The sequence below is a fragment of the Pelodiscus sinensis genome, chromosome 1 (assembly GCF_049634645.1).
Source record: "Pelodiscus sinensis isolate JC-2024 chromosome 1, ASM4963464v1, whole genome shotgun sequence".
Taxonomy (NCBI): Eukaryota; Metazoa; Chordata; order Testudines; family Trionychidae; genus Pelodiscus; species Pelodiscus sinensis.
Genome location: NC_134711.1, coordinates 171657611 through 171673854, shown reverse-complemented (window position 1 = coordinate 171673854; position 16244 = coordinate 171657611). Strand labels below are relative to the sequence as shown.

The 16244-nt window shown below is 45.6% G+C and overlaps 1 protein-coding gene across 1 annotated transcript in view; it reads right to left on the bottom strand.

Moving 5' to 3' along the window:
- LOC102462398 (multidrug resistance-associated protein 1-like) overlaps nucleotides 1-16244 on the bottom strand; it is a 74046-nt gene that overhangs the window by 17803 nt on the left and 39999 nt on the right. Inside the window, exons 16-21 of the mRNA XM_075909834.1 lie at nucleotides 14246-14318; nucleotides 13648-13708; nucleotides 12227-12446; nucleotides 11580-11734; nucleotides 10124-10279; nucleotides 7647-7846 (exon numbers count right to left, since the gene is read on the bottom strand). Coding sequence (XP_075765949.1) covers nucleotides 7647-7846; nucleotides 10124-10279; nucleotides 11580-11734; nucleotides 12227-12446; nucleotides 13648-13708; nucleotides 14246-14318 — 865 coding nt within the window. The remainder of the gene's footprint in view (nucleotides 1-7646; nucleotides 7847-10123; nucleotides 10280-11579; nucleotides 11735-12226; nucleotides 12447-13647; nucleotides 13709-14245; nucleotides 14319-16244) is intronic.

Here is a 16244-nt window from a genome sequence, read left to right as displayed (position 1 = left end):
GATGAACAAATTACAGTACTTACACACATTTTAGGCTTCTTTTCATCTCTTAACAAGCCTGTTCCCATTGAAACTATATGTTGCTGGAGCAACCTCCTATCTGCAGCACAATGGGTCCAGCTGAGTCTGGCACAGCGTGGGCGAAGCTGCTCCAGCTTGGCTGGGCTCACTGCGCCACACCACGTCACAGGAAAAGGGCTGCTCCACCTGGACCTGGCAAACCACACTGGGCTGCAAGTGGGGGGCTGCTCCGGCCAGAGCAGTAGAGGCTGCCATGTCGTGGGTGTGGGGCTGTTCTAGCTTGGCCAGGCTTGCCTCTCCACACTATGGATGATGGGGCTGCTCCAGCTGAGCTAGGGAGGGCCTGTTGCACCACACCATGTGGCTTCTCTGACCAAGCCAGGCACTGGTTAACCGGGTAAGCATGCCAGTAAGGCAAACCGGTTAACCCTTTACATTCCTACACCAGAATAAATCTTTCCATCTTGCAATTGCACAAATTGTATGCTAGGGCAGGATACAATTCTAGCTTTGTTCAAGTCACTGTCAAAATACCTATTGATGTCAATGGGACCAGGATTTAATTCTTATTGTTTCGATGAGGACATGCGAAAAGCTATTCGTTTCTTTACTAAAATTGTAAAATCACAACTCATGTTTACATCTGGAAATGAACATCTGGAGAATCTAACCCCTGCTGAAGTATAAATCCAATCAACCCATGTGACTTACACTCTCAACATTCTGAAGAACATATCACTCCAACCAATTCAGCAGATATTCCTGCACAGGAAGGATGACCTACCCCATTGCCCACGTACAGTACTTACACACATTTTAGGCTTATTTTAATCTCTTAAAGAGCCTGTTCCCACTGAAGAACAGTTACCTGTTCTGTAACTGGTGTTCTTTGAGATGTGTTGCTCATGTCCATTCAGCATAGATGTGTGTGCTCGCTGGAAGTTTTTCCCTAAGCAGTACCTGTTGGGGACAGTGTCCCCAGCGCCCCCTGGAGTGGCTCACCCCTGCTGCACAATATAAGGTGTCCCCAACACCTACCTCCTCAGCTCCTTCTTTCCAGAATTCTGACAGAGGGGAGGAGGCTGAGAGGCTGAATAGACATGAGCAACATATCTCAAAGAACACCAGTTACCGAACAGGTTATTGTCTTTTCTTGTTCAAGTGCTTGCTCATGTCCAATCAACATAGGTGACTGTAAGCAGTGTCTGCAGAGGTGGGTAGGAGTTGTGAGAATGCAGATCGCAGAACAGCCCTGCCATACGCAGCATCCTCCCTGGCCTGCTTTGTGAGGGCATAATGAGACATGAATGTATGTACCGACAATCACATCGCCACTCAACAAATGTCCTGGATCAGGTGTGTGCATGAGGAAGACTGAGCCCTGAAGGAGTGGGCCCTAATCAGTTCTGGTGCCAAGGACCCTGCCAACTCGTAGCACATGCAGATGCAAGAAGTGAAACACTTGGACAATCGCAGGGAGGAAATCAGGGAACCCATGCTGCGCTCTCTGCATAGGTCACAAAAAGCTGTGTGGATCTGCGAAAGGCACGTGTCCTCTCCAGGTAAAAGGCCAGCGCTGTTACCTAATCTCACCGGAGGCCAATCCAGGGTTATACTTATATTGATTTATTCAATGCCACTACGGGATCAAGCAAAAAGGGAATGAGACTCCTTCACATGTGCACACACAAATTCATATACCCAGACACACACGCAAACGATGAGTAGCACAAAGAGAGCAGAAGAAGCCAAGCATGATGGGTCCAGTGTGTCTGCCTGCAGTCACCAATCTGGGCCGGCAAGCTGAACATACAACTCATGGTCTGAATACTCTCTTCTCTTTATTGAGCTGGGAGACCCCTGTCACATACACTGAGTTATTTTTCTGTGTCCATCACCAAGAGGCCCACCCAAACCTCATTTTTCTCATGCATATTAATTCCTTCTTCTCATCTTTACTGCATCTTTGTTTCTTGTCTTTGTCATGTGCAAGAGAAGATTACATCAGATCCCACCTAGCCCCTGGCTCCTTTCTATAGCCTCCCGGCTCCTTTCCACAAAAGTGCAGACATTACTCTATTCACACCACTTACACATACCCATGCACTCCCTTGTCACAGGATAGAATGTTCAGAGCTTAAAGATTGTACAAGCAATAGCCAGAAGTTACAAAGCTTGCAAAAGGTTGCAGAACTTGAAACATTAAATGAAATGTAAATGGCTTACAATAGAAACGGACATAACTTAGAACAACTGAGACTTACACGGTTTACAAGAGCAGAGAGATATGTGACTTGAAATGGCTGAACCTGATATGACTTATAATACAAAAAGTCACATGGATCATGGATTGGGCAGAGGTTTTATACAACATTTCCCACCCCTTGGTCACCCAAATAACGGTAACTATTCAAAGGTGGACAACGCGCCTCCACCCATCCATGCCAATATTTTGATTGCCGTGACAATTTAGAATTTTCCAATACATATAGCAGGTTCATGATAGCAAAGTACATATCAATAATAAACAGTGGCCGTAGGATGTAACAATATATGTCAGAGCATTCAACAAAGGGGTAATTGTATGCCTGAGTATAGAGAACCACAGGCCTCTTGGACGTAGGTGGGCCACCATAGATCAGGTGTAACTGAGAATATGGAGGAAGTGGAGGGGAAAGGAAGGAGTTTAATTAGAGAACAATAAAAGGGTTTGTGAATATAATTCTTGCTTTTTCCTGTCTAATGCAGCATCCTCTCTTTCACCAAATACAATACATGACAATGCTGGCATAGGGACAACCACCACAAGACAAACACAGAACATAGACCTTGTCACAACACTCGAACCATGGTATTTCCACTGCTCTTCAGCTGGTACCAGCTCTTTCTGATGTTCTGCAAGATAAAAATCTGCAAAAACCTTAAGCATCTTAAATTGAAAAACTTTAAACATCATAAAAACTGCAGAAACGTAAACATCATAAACAGTGGGTTACTATAGGAGGAACATGGAATCAAGATGGTTCCTCCTACATGCTTAAGTTGTCCTCAATGGACCCACTTCCCATGAAGGTCCCAGGCAATTTGGAACACTGTATCATTTCCCTTATTGCAAATGGTGAATGACCCCTCCAACTTTACTTGAAGGGGCTTAGTGTTCCACTTCCTATACAGTTACCAGTTAATTATCTTGCAGAGCTAAACAATTTGAGTGAGCATACCCACCCGCAGGGCAGCTCTCTCCTTTTAGCTGGCTGATAGCAAGCATTAGTTCAGCCCCTGCTTACATATAATATTACCTAATAACCCACCTGCCAGGCGGGCAGTTTCTGTCACCCCTCATCCATTTTTCCTGGGCCTGAGAAGTTATTTTGGAGGGGGTTAAAGCTATTTCCTGCATGGTTACCCCAGTTATGGGACGGAGAGCCGTGCTGAAAAGTTAACCATTACACAGCCGCCACTGGGGCTGGCCAAGCTCCTAGCCAATCAGGTCAGGTGGCCATCCTGGGTCCGGGTCATACCATATGTCCCCGTTCCAATCTTCAGGGTCATACCAGAGTGGCACTTTTGTCCCTGATCCTGGGGGAACTGCTGCTCTTCCTCCTGAGCAGGTCCCCTGCTCTAACACCAATCCCCGCAAACTCTCCACCTGAACCGCCAATTCCAGAGATTGTTCCCTCTCTTCCTCAGCCTGTTCAGCTCTCTCCATTGCCTTAATGGCAGAGATTGCCAGCTGCTGAGAACTTGCCCCTGCCGCTTGCGCCTTCCATGTACCCCTTTCTGCTCTCACCTGCTCCAACTCCTGCTTCACTTGCATAATTTCAGAGGTATAATCAGCATTAGCAGCCAGCCAAGCACAACAATCCTTGGCCTTTGAATCCAGATAGTAAAAATCACAATACTTTTGATACATATTTTCTACATCCACCATGGTGTTCCCTGATGAAATTTCCCCCAGGGCTCAAGGGTCAACACCCTTGGTCTGTGCCCGGAGGAGGAGGGGAAACTTTGCTATCTTCCCTTCCACTGTGGGATTGGGGAGGCGTTTCCCCTTTCCTTTCCCAAATAGTGGCACATATCCAGTGTCCTTGAAGGAGAGCAGTGACAAGGGATACAGGGCCAGTGGATCGAATGGAAGTCCCACGAGCTGCACCAAGACCAGGTTCAGGTCCCACTGTGGGAGAGGGTCTCTGGCCTGAGGCTAGTGTCGTTCCAGGAGGTGACATCATGAGAGAATACCAAACAACCATGCAGGGGTGGATGAAACACGGAAGTGGCTGCCAGGTGGAATCTAATAGTGGCCAGAGCAAGGCCTTGATGCTTTAGGTGGAACAAGTAATCCAGGATTTCCTGAAGGGAAACCTCAGACAGGATGACCTGCCATTGCTGTGCCCATATGGAGAAATTAGTCCATTTGGCAGCAGAGGTGGACCTTGTTGAGGGCTTTTGACTGTCGAGGAGAACCCTCTGAATGTAGCCCGAACACGCCAGCTCCTGGGGGTTCAACCACAGATGAACCATGCTGTCAGGTGGAGTGAGCTGAGATTCAGGTGGAGTAAACACCCTTGGTCCTGGGAGAGCAAGCCACCTGGGCACATGGGACATCAGGTTCATCAGTGCCCCAAACCAATGCTGGTGAGGCCAGGCCAGTGTGACCAGGATCACTGCTGCCTTGTCCCTTTTGCAGGACTTTTCTGATGAGTGGAAATGGAGGGAAGGCATAGAAGAGACCCTCTGACCACTGGTACAGGAATGCATCCTGAAGGGAACCCTGCTTGAGGCTGAACCTAGAGCAAAACTGGCTGAATTTTGCATTGACTCTCGTTGTTACAAGATCCAAGAGGGGTGGAAAGCCCACTTGTGGTGAGAGGAGAACTCTCTGCTGAGAAGATCTGTGATCACTTTCCGAACCCCTCGGAGGTGACGGCTTCTAGCACGATGTCATGTAGGACACAATACTCCCAGAGCCTCATAGCTCCCTTGCAGCACTCTGGGGAGCGGGACTCTCCTTTCCTGTTTATGTAGTACATAGTGGCAGTATTGTTTGTGAGAATGCTCACCATGTGCCCATGAGGTGAGGCAGAAATACCTCTCACACATTCCTGATCACCCTGAGCTCTTTTATGTTTATGTGGAGCAATCTTTCTTGAATGGACACATGCCCTGAGTGTGAAGGGTCTCCATGTGGGCCACCCAACTGCAGTCCGAAGAGTTGGCTACGAGTTCTCTCAAGTGCAGTTGAGGATGGTATGGTATACCTGACATGACCTGGTCTGGGCTCATCCACCAGGCCAGGGCCAACAGAACTTGGGGAGGGACCACTACCACCCTTTCCAGAGAGTGCCTTACAACTAAACTGAGGCCAGCCACAGTTGGAGGGGCCTCATCCTGAGCCTGGCCAGGGGCACTAAGTATGTGCAAGCAGCCATATGCCCCAGGATTTGCAGATACACTCGTGCTGAGGTCATGGGGGTGACTGCAAGCTACCAAATGAGGGCTCCCTTGAATCTCTCTTGAGAGAGCAATGCTCTGGCCATGGTCAAGTCCAGAACCACTTCTATGAACTCTGTCCTTTGAGTTGGCACCAAGAGGGACTTTTTCTCATTCATCAGCAGGCTGATCTGGCAGCACCTATCCAGGAGGAGACGCATGCCATACTGGACCTTTTGCCTTGACAGGCCCCTGATGAAACTGTTGTCCAGGAAAGGGTACATTCCTGTGCCTCGGGAATGCCACAACCACCAATATATTAAGTGAAAAACCTAGGGGCAGTAGATAGGCCAAAAATAAGGACAGCTAATTGATAGTGGTTCTTTCCTACTACGGATCTAAGGACGCGCTTGTGACCTTTGACGATGGAGATATGGAAGTACACATCTTTGAGGTTGAGGGCAGCATACCTATCCCTAGGATCCAGGTCGGTAATGATGGTGGTCAGGGAGACCATGTGGAACTTGAGGCAAATATTTGTTGAGTCTCTGCAAGTCCAATTTAGGCAGTAGGCCCCCTTTCGCCTTGGGAATAAAAAAATAGTGGGTGTAGAAACTTTTGTTCTTGAACTCCAGTGTTACCCTCTCCACTGCTCTCACCCAGATTAACTGGGATAGCTCTTGTTCGAGAAGATGCTTGTGAGAAGGTTCCCTGAAGAGAGAAGGGGGTGGAGGGTGTGAAGGAGAGCTGGAGGATAGAGCTATGCTGGACAGTGGCTAGGACCCAATTGTCCAGGAGGGAGGGCTAGAGCCTGAAGAGAACAGGTGAGCAGGATCTTGGGGCTCTGGTATATTGTCTCTGGGTGCACCCTCAAAAGGAACACTTGTCCTGGGGCTTTGCTTAGCTGGTTGATTGCTGGCCAGATGGAGGATGGCAGCCGGGTCTCTGCTTGGGGGGCTTTGGGAGTGAACAGGCTCTCTTCTGGCAGGGATACTGGCCCTTTGGTTGGGAGGACCGAATGGTGCTGATGTAATGAAGAGGAATCCCATCGTTGGCATGGAGAGTAGGGAGAAGTTCTATTCCTTCGGTGCCTTTGGTGCCTGTGCATGCCTGCGCAGGTCTGCACACTGACTCCAGCGACGTGGGTGATCACGCATTGTGCCCGTCTCTCATGTGCAGATTTATGGGGACTTCAGAGCACTCTCCTTTCAGACACCAGAGGAAAGTGTGATTGGACCATGCCAGGAGATCAGGGCCAAAAAGCGGTCTACATCTGCACCAGGGCCCTCTCAGCATAAGGGGGTGGTACCAACATGGCACTTCTGTGCAGGCTGAAAGGCCTCCGGTGTGGAGGGGAGACAGACCTCCACACCGATGAAGGTGACCCCGATGCAGGTATCAGTGCCTTTTGGGGCTTCTCTGGCCTGTTCACTGGCTAGTCACTCATCTTCCTCTTATCCTTACAAGGGGATTTGCCTCTGCCCAGCTTCCTAGCAGGACTAACTGGGGCCATGTGCTGAGCCCTCAATGCTGGCAATGTGCTGTGCACCGAGGCACTGATACTCAATGCCGAGTCCAACCGCTGATCCAGCGGAGCAAGCGTGGACTTCATTAAGAGCACTTCAAGACAAATTCTTGGCTCTTGAATAGTTTTGATATAGAAGGACCTGAAAATGCAACACTTGTCCAAGAAGTGTCCTTCTCCCTAATAACAAAGGCAATCAGCATATGGATCGCTGACTAGCACGGACCTGTGGCACACTGCGTAGGCTTTGAAGCCAGAGAAGCCCAGCCTGCCCCATCCCCCAGGTAGTCTCTCTTTAAAAGAATGGAAGTTCAACAATTTACAGGTACTCAGCAGTTCGTTTAGAACTATCAACAATGCAAAGCAAGTGCTAAGGCTGGAGCAAGCTGTTCCAAGCACTGTCACTGGTGGCAAGAAGGAACCCAGGGGCATCCTATATAGTGTGGCATGCACGTGCCACTCCAGAGGGTGCTAAGGACTCCAGCCCCTATGGGTACTGCTTAGGGAAAAACTTCCGGCACTGATGCTTGTGGCAGGCACACACACCTATGTTGAATGGACATGAGCAAGCACTCGAAGAAGAACTAATTATTTTAGCCACTGATTTCAACAGGCAAGATTTGGGCCACTGTATGGAATTTTTGTAAATTCAAGCTTGTTAATACAGTACCTGTTTGAGATAACATTGTTGTAGAAGCAAACCAAGTTCTCATTCATCACATCTTTGTTTTGTCTTATGAACCTTTCCTGGTGTCCAAATGCCCGAATTGTAGATAGTCCTAAAAGAGTTTCACTGAAATGGGAGATCACAGGAGTGTTTGATGCTCCAGTTAATCGTCGGATTTGTCGTGAACTAGCTATGTAGTATCGCTAGGGAAACAACAGATACAAAAGAGGCAGATTCTAAGGTACTGTAAGGTTTGGGGAAAAAAATAGAAAACAAGTTTCGCACAGGTTTGAAACCTCAAGTACAATATGTGGATTATTCGCACATCATAATAAAGAGGTCAAACAATTTTAGCACAGAACTTTTCAAATATTTCTCTTAATTCAAAGGGTGAACAAGATCTTCATGTAATAACTAAGCATATAAACTACTAAAATAGATAACAGTAAGAGTAACATTTCCAAAATTTCCATTACTCACTCCTATTGTATCCCTCAATCACGTCACTAAGAACCAAGACGAACTAAGCTTTATATGAGAATTTCTTGACTTAAAGGCTCCACCTTAAATGTTATAATTATGTACATACTCAACTCCTTGATCAAAGGTCGGTAGCCACTCTGCTCTCTCAATTGTATCTATTAGTATAGCTTACACATTATGAACAGTGTTCTCTCTAAGCTTCACAGGTGGTTATCAGCCCCGCCTAGTCAGAGGCTCAGAGCAGGGAGCTGACTGACTGGGTGGGGCTGATTAATCACCTGTGAAGCTATGCTGCCATGCAGCTTAGAGGGAACACTTATTCTGAACATGCCTAACATCAACAGAGCCTGGAGTGGAAATGGGGAAGCCAATGTTTCAAAAGGCAGTTTTACTGACATTAAAATAACGACTGAAATTCAATTAAGGGATTTCTCTAAGTTCCTGTTCCTCGATGCTTCAAATACGTATGGCCTTGAGGTAAGCTAGGCCTACAAATATCTGCACATGTTGTTCCAGGGTTGATATACCCCACTTCAAGTTTTGCCTGACACTTTCATTTTCCCATACTGCATGCCCATTTTTAATCATACAGCTTTATTTGTTTTCTTTGAGGGCCTCCAACCGTGGTCACCAACAGGTCGATCACGATCAACTGGTTGATCGCAAGGCTTTGACCAGTCGATCGCGAGGCGACCAGGCCCCCTCCCATTTTCCACCCACCCCCAAGAAGCCCCAGTACTTACCTCCAGCAAAAATGGAGGCAGTGCCAGCTTCCCACAGGTGGACGGAAGTCCTGCAGTTTAGCGCCACTTCCAGGAGTTCCGGAAGTGCGCTGGCTGCTTTGCCAGGCATGATGCGGGAGGGGACCCTGGCTCCGGAAGAGGAGCATGGTGACTTCCCTGCACCGGCGCAGGAGGCGTGAGTTGTCCCCTGGGCAGGCACACGCAGGGTTTCCCTGTGCCGCAGGGGTGTGTTTCGGCCTAGGGCAGGTGCACGTGGGGTTATTCTGTGCCAGGGGGCGGGTGCTGGCCCCAGGGCAGGCATGCAGGGGGGTTTCAGCCCCGGGGCAGGGGCGCGTGGGGGTTGCCTCCACGAGGTCACCTGAGTGGGCTTCCCTGCTCAGTGGGAGGGGTCAGGCCCGGCAGAGACACGCAACGGGGCTTCCTTCTTTCACGGGGCAGTGGGGGGGGGGGGGGGGAGGACAGTCGGCCCCAGAGGGAGCGCAGGATGGAGGCTTCCCTTTGCGGCTGGTGTAGGGGACTCCTTGCCCCTGAACCTTGTTCCCTCTCCCCTGTCCCAAACCTGTCCCCCGCCCCATTCCCTCTCCCCTGCCTCCCCCCCGCTGCAGAAACCTGCTCTCCTGGCGCCCTACCCCCTCTGCAGAAATCAGTCCTCACAGCACCTTATTCCCTACTGCAGAATCCTATCCCCCCGAGGAATAAGGGGGCTTCCAAAAGAAGGGATTTTTCTGACATTTGGTCCAGTCTAGACAGGACAAATGTTGGAAAAAACCCTTCCTACAGAAGAATTTTTTTTTAAAAGCAGTATAAGGATTGGGGATAGCAAGTGATGGTGAGAAGGAGAATAGAGAGGGCGGGGCTTCAAGGAAGGGGTGGGGTTTCAAGGAAGGGGCAGGCGGTAGATCTTGGCTTGGTCTGTCATTTAAAAAGTGATCTTGAGTGTAAAAAGGTTGAAGACCACTGGCCTACAACATCATAACTTGTCTGAGAAAAAAGATGAGCAGGAAAGTAAGGAAGTCACTGATAAAGATAATCATAATTGTAAGAAACATTCAAAATGTGTTTTACCACTCTGGATAACTGTGAGAAGCATGAGGATCTTTTAAAGTCAGCGGCAGAATACTAAAAAGTTTTTTAGGTTTCTACGTGGGGTTTTCAGGAAAGGTGTATAATTTATTCTCAAATGTTTTAGTCACTGCTTAATAATGATTTTTTATTCTCTCTCATACTCACACTTCTTGTAAAAGTTTAACTTACTTGGATAATAAAATACAAGTATCCTAGGGGAATAACTATCAATATGAAGAGTGGTGAAGCAGACACGATCACTAAAATGGTTCCAATAACATCTAGTGTACAGTTTAACCAGGTGCGTAAGTAGTAATGGAAGCGTAGATCAAGGATAAACACGTCCTGTAAAATTACACAGAAAAATTAGTTTTAATGTCTCCTTGCTAAAACTGTAGACATTTCTCAAAAATTGTCTTTAGACTCTGAACTCTAACCACCAAAATCCTTTTACTTCAGCAAAAATTGTTGGGAGGAAGTTCTGGTAGTGTACTTATATACAACAGATTAATTTAACATATTGTAGTCTGTCTAATACTAGAAATAGATATAATTACTTGCCTTTTCCCATCTAAAATTTTCTCAGTAGACTTTGTAAGAGGCTTGTTGCTAAAATATCAGTGTTCCATAGTTGGTTAGTGAGATCAGTAGCATAGCATGCCACACACAACTGCCACAGACAAATTCATAGTAGCAGCTATTAATGCTTTTCCCTCTCAAAACACTATGTAGCCAAGAAAAGGCCTACAAGACTGGGAACCTCATGAATTCAATGCTCAACTTTTCTACTGACTCTTGTTATTTCTGTTCTTTTTATAATCTGTATTACTAATTACACCCTCAGGTTACAAAAGCTGGGAACAAAACCCTGATTCTCATAGCAGATCCAAGTCTCATTAATTTAGCCACACTGCCTCTCAGAAAGAAGCTACCAAATCTAAGTATGTGATTATGATGTCTATTTCAGAGCAATCTGCATCCTCTTTGGGTTCAGCCCACAGAAGACAGCAGCTTACCAGCAACTCCACACCATTTTTTAGCTCGAGTACCAGAAGTTTGTGGGCAGTGCTGAAACGTGTGGGTTCAAACTGTGTTTATGATAGGAACATTACAGTTATAAGAAACTGAATTTTTTTTGTTAATGTAAGACATTCCATAAAAAATAAAAATATTAAGGTTGCAAAATCACACACTCAAAAGTTAGGGAAGATCATTTCCTGAGCAACATCCATTCTGTGCACTGAAAGAAGTATTTAGCCAGGGGCGCAGGGTTCTAACTTTGGGAGCTTGAATTTTGCAACTTAGTGTTCATTCAACATAGTTTGTCTGCGATTTTTTATATTAAGTAGCAATGCATTAGAAAGATATAAAACTTACAATCTTTTAAAACCAGACTGAGCTCAACTCAGCTTAACGCCTCTAGATTGCAAGGACTATGCTCTGAGGGATGCACGCCCAATGACCATGGGGCAAGAACAATTGAAGGGCCTTAAGTTGTTAAAAGGTATAGGCACTGCTGATTTTTGCAGGAAAGTGTTCTGTGGTACTATACTGAAACTGATGACTAGCATCTGTTACTACTCTTTGATTTTAAAGTTGAAGTTCTTTAAAAATGTGAACTTATTTTTCATTGTTTTTCCTTTACCTTTGTGAATCTATTGATGATCTGCCCAACGGGATTAGTTTCAAAGTACTGGAGGGGAAGATGGAGCACGTTGTCTAACATCTGATTATGCAATGTCCGAGACGCACAGAGGGATCCCCGGGTAAGCACGTATGCACCATAGCAGACCATAAGACCTAAAAAAATAAATGAATAAATAAATGAATAAAACACTATCATGTTCCTGTTTTTTCCCAATGGCATCCCACTTCAGCCTGGTAGGCCCATTATGAAGTTTTGTTTTATACACATATGTGTTTACACTTTGTTAATCCATCTTATTCCTTCATAAGCAAATCACATATAATCCCACAAAAACAGTAACATCTCATTAGATAAAATGTGCACTTGTTCACACAATAACATTGACTTGGTTCCAAGGACAGCCATAGTACAAACTAGTTCAATCTGCCTTTTCAATCATTCTTTTACTTTACAGCTTCCTAGTTTGATCCTTTCACCCGATCATTCCCGCATGCAAAAAGTGAAGTGATTCTTTTTTGCTGCTGTACTCATATCTGATTAAAGAATAACCAATATGGTTTGTCATTGTATTACATATCTAGCAACCGCAGGCAACTAAGCTTTGCAAATACTGAGAAAATAAAGTTTTGTATCCTTAGTCTTACCTTGTATGAATCCCAAAAGCCCATAGACACCAAGTTTATTGTTTCTTAAGTGTTTCCATTCTCTGTAATCCTTATTTTTTTCTTCTGCTACTGACCAGGTGCTAAGCCACAGATTTTGTCCTATGGCTACTGCATTTTGTCCTACATAAGCAATTAAGGTTAGCCATACCCATAGCCAGCCAAATGCTTGCAGATATTTCAAAACCACTGACATCTTCATCTAAATACAAGAGAAGCACAGGAGTTATGAAAAATGACACCGTGGAAGGCAAATTACAGTAAATGAACTCAATATACTAACTTCATTTAGACATTCATGTAAATAATGAAATCCAATCATTTAAATCACATGCAGTCATGTTTTGGGTCTCCAAAAATCTCCCCCCCCCCCCAATACTTTTTTTCCTTTATAATAAAAATTGTCACTTTTTGTGAAGAAATACCTTTAATATATACTACATAAAACTTTAAAATGAACATTAAGGCTTCAAAATCAAGCATAAAAAGGTTAGGAAATGCTATAAGTAAGGTCACCTAAGCACCTGAAACTTTCCCCCTTTCTGTGAATGCATTACAGTACAATCAATAATTGCATGATAAGACACAACTTTTCTTAATAGGACCTAAGTCTCATTCAGATGCACAACATTAATGGTGTTCATTTAACAAGCAATTATTCATTATTTGTTTTCACCTCACTAAATAATGACTGCTGTGACCTTATTTATTTCAAGCTGTTCAAATCTACTTTGAATACAGAATTATGAATTTTCTCATGGACTTTCTTATGATGCTTGTCCCTACAGTAGCTGAGTGCTACACAAATATTTATTAACTTTCATGACACCCTGGTAAAGGGAAGGGCTTCACCTCCATTTACAGACTGAAAGCTGAGGCACAGCAAAATTCAGCTCATAGGTATCCAGTAATTTTCAGCGCCTAATTTCAGGCATCTCAGACCTTATTTTCCAGACCACTTAACGTGATTTTTAGAGGCTTGTAGCTTGTTCAAATATTGACAGATTTTCAGTGACCACAAAAAGCAATCCCTGACACAAAGGCTTACCAAATTTCAAGCTCCTGTTTCAAAACACAGGCACATAAGAACTTTTCAAAGAGGAGGCCACCAGAATTATTTTTTATGTGGGCAAAACATGTTTTTCTCTAGCCCCTATCTCAGAAACAGCTGAACTATTTGGCTGAATTTTCTCCAAAACATTCACCTTGAGGCAGATGTCTAGCATGAAAAATTTCAGGCCAAACAGTTAATGTCTGGCAAAGCTTCAAATAACTGAAAATGCGTTCTTATAATGGACAATGTCAGGAAATCGTAGTAGGTGGTGCTACCAGCCCTGCCTCTAATTACTTTAATAAATTACCTGTATATAGAAAACTATAAAGGTAATTTATCTAATGCTTACACTGCCAGTAGCAACATTTTCTTTCTTCATTGAGGATGCTTTGGCTTGTTCAAAGGCAGAACTGCAAATAACAATGATAATTTTATTTTAATATTAAACATGAAGTGAATGAAACAAACACACAAAATTAATCTTGAACAAAAACCCAGTGAATTTAAAGGTCTGTGAATTCATTTTCCTTGGACATGGCACAGTGTATTTCCACGCTTATTAAAATATTAGCAGAGCCAGATACAATAATCATGATTGATGTAGTGTCCTATGTGCACATAGTGTTTCACAAACCTACAAATAGATGTCCACCCCTAGGAATCTACTTAGCTACCAAACAGAACAGAGAAGCACAAAAAACAAGCCAAACCAAAGCTAGGAAGCAGCAGGAGTAAAAACACAAGAAACAAAGCCATATTCTTAATATTTTTTATGAATACATGGAGTAGAAATGATGTAAGCAGCCCCTCCCCTAAAGCCCGACTTTGAACCCAAATCTTGCACTGTGCACTCTCTACACGCTGGAGTTTGGAACAGTTGTAGCATTACTTCAGTTATCTTCCCCAAATTGGAGCCAGGCTGTGTACAGCTTGTTCTCAGTACTTACCTGTCTTTATGCCCCAGGAGCTCTTTTTGAGGCAGAATATTGCCTTTTTGACTTTCTCTCTTTAAAGAAGGCACTGCAGTGAAAAATGGAACATATTTTTTTTTTAATCTAGACAAGGCTTTAGTATGAGAAGTGCTGAATTCCAGCCCCAGACAATAAAAGTGTACAGTGCAGGTAACCGCTCTGTTTATTCCGTAAGTACCTGGAGGGCTTGAACCCAGCACCCCCGCTTTTTGCATCCAAATCCCTTCAGAAAATCCATTGCTAGGACCTTATCACCATAGCAGGACTAATGTGGGCTATAAGAAAAGGGGGGTTGGTTCCCTACTGTTCCAACCACTGGCGCCTCAAACACCACACCATTTTGTTCCTTTAATCAGCACCTCCTTTTTAAGTCCTTTACCCGGCCATTTATCTGGTCACTGAAGACTTCACTACCGCATACCTGCACTGGGTATCTGCCCTACACCTGCAAAACAAGATGCAATATACAGCCTACTCCCTTTCCTCCTCTTCATAATAGGTTTTCCCTGACACCTGCTGTGGGAGAAGTGAAAAACCCCTTCACTACACCAAAATCACTATGGTGATGACGGGAAAATTCCTTCCCAGCCCCTCTAAAGAAAAGTGACTAGCACAATGCCCACAGCAGATTCAAACCCCACCTGATAATCACACCCCAAAGGAAGAGATGATGGGTGATGCACTGTCTCTGGTATGGAGGAAAGGGGTTTCCAAAGACAGGGCGTGCACCCTCACAACCTTATATTTCCAGGGGTTGAGTCAGTGCTGCAAAGCTGACCACCACCCACCCACCTTTTTGCAGCCGTTTCTGAGCTTGTTCCCTTTCTGCCATGAAGATCTATTGCCGTCCTCTGGAAAATCTGGCCAACATCCCGCCAAACACCCGCTTTACATGCAGTGTGGACACTGTGCTGACTGCACCTATATTTTTGTCCATTTACCCTTTATAATTCATTCACAGTCATGCTTCTACTGCATGCTACAATTGAACATTAAGAAAGGGATTTGCCTGTTCTCAGATATTTGTAAATTATATCTCTGTAATATATAGTAACTGCTTTTTAAAGCGTATGTGTTAATTATCTTTACTTAACAGTCGTTAGGAGTGTCCTTGTAGAAGTCGGACAATAAATTCTCTATTGAATCAGGCCTATTTCATTATGTAAAAACTGATGAACTTCCACCTCACTATTTTTCAAAAATACAGGTCGGACCTCCCTGGTTTGGTTCCCTCAGACCTGAGCAGTCTGAGACCAGGGAATTTGCCGGACCAAAGGAGGACAGTGATCCTCTGCTGGCTGCCCCGCTCCCAGACTCCTCTCCTTAGGGCTCCCTGCCCTGCCAATGCCCCCCTCTCCCCCAACACTGGCCCAGCACAGCTCCCCACCTTACTGCCCCGAGGTATCCCAGGGTTCCCAGCAGGGACCTCTTGGCTGCTGCCCACCCCGCTGCCACAGAGCGTTCCTGGGGTTCCTGGGTGGAGCCACCCTGTCACCGCCAGCCCTGCTGCAACTGGGGGTTCCCAGATGGGGTGCCTGGCCACCCCGCCCTGCTGCAAGAGCCTCCCTGCTGCTGCTGGGGATTCCAGCTGCCTGCCTCTACCAACCCCATTTCAACTGGAGGGTTCCCCAGGAGAGGCTGCCCGCTCACCCCGGCCCCACAGCCACTGGGGGTTTGCCAGGATTCCTGGCTAGGGACACGTGGCCACCAACAGCTTCACTAAAACTGGGGGGTTCCCTGGCTGGGGCTGGGACTTCTCGGTCACCTGGCGCCACTGACACTGGGAATTCTCGGCCAGGGTGGGGTCTCCCTAGATGCCTAATGGCCCAGCTGGGACTCCCCAGCCCTTGTTGCTCCTACCTGTGGAGCTCTTTGGTGCAGCAAAATCCATCGCTCTGCTGGACCATGGATGTTGCTGGACCAGAGAGTCCTGGATTTGGGAAGTTCAACCTGTATATCATCACCAGAGAGGTCT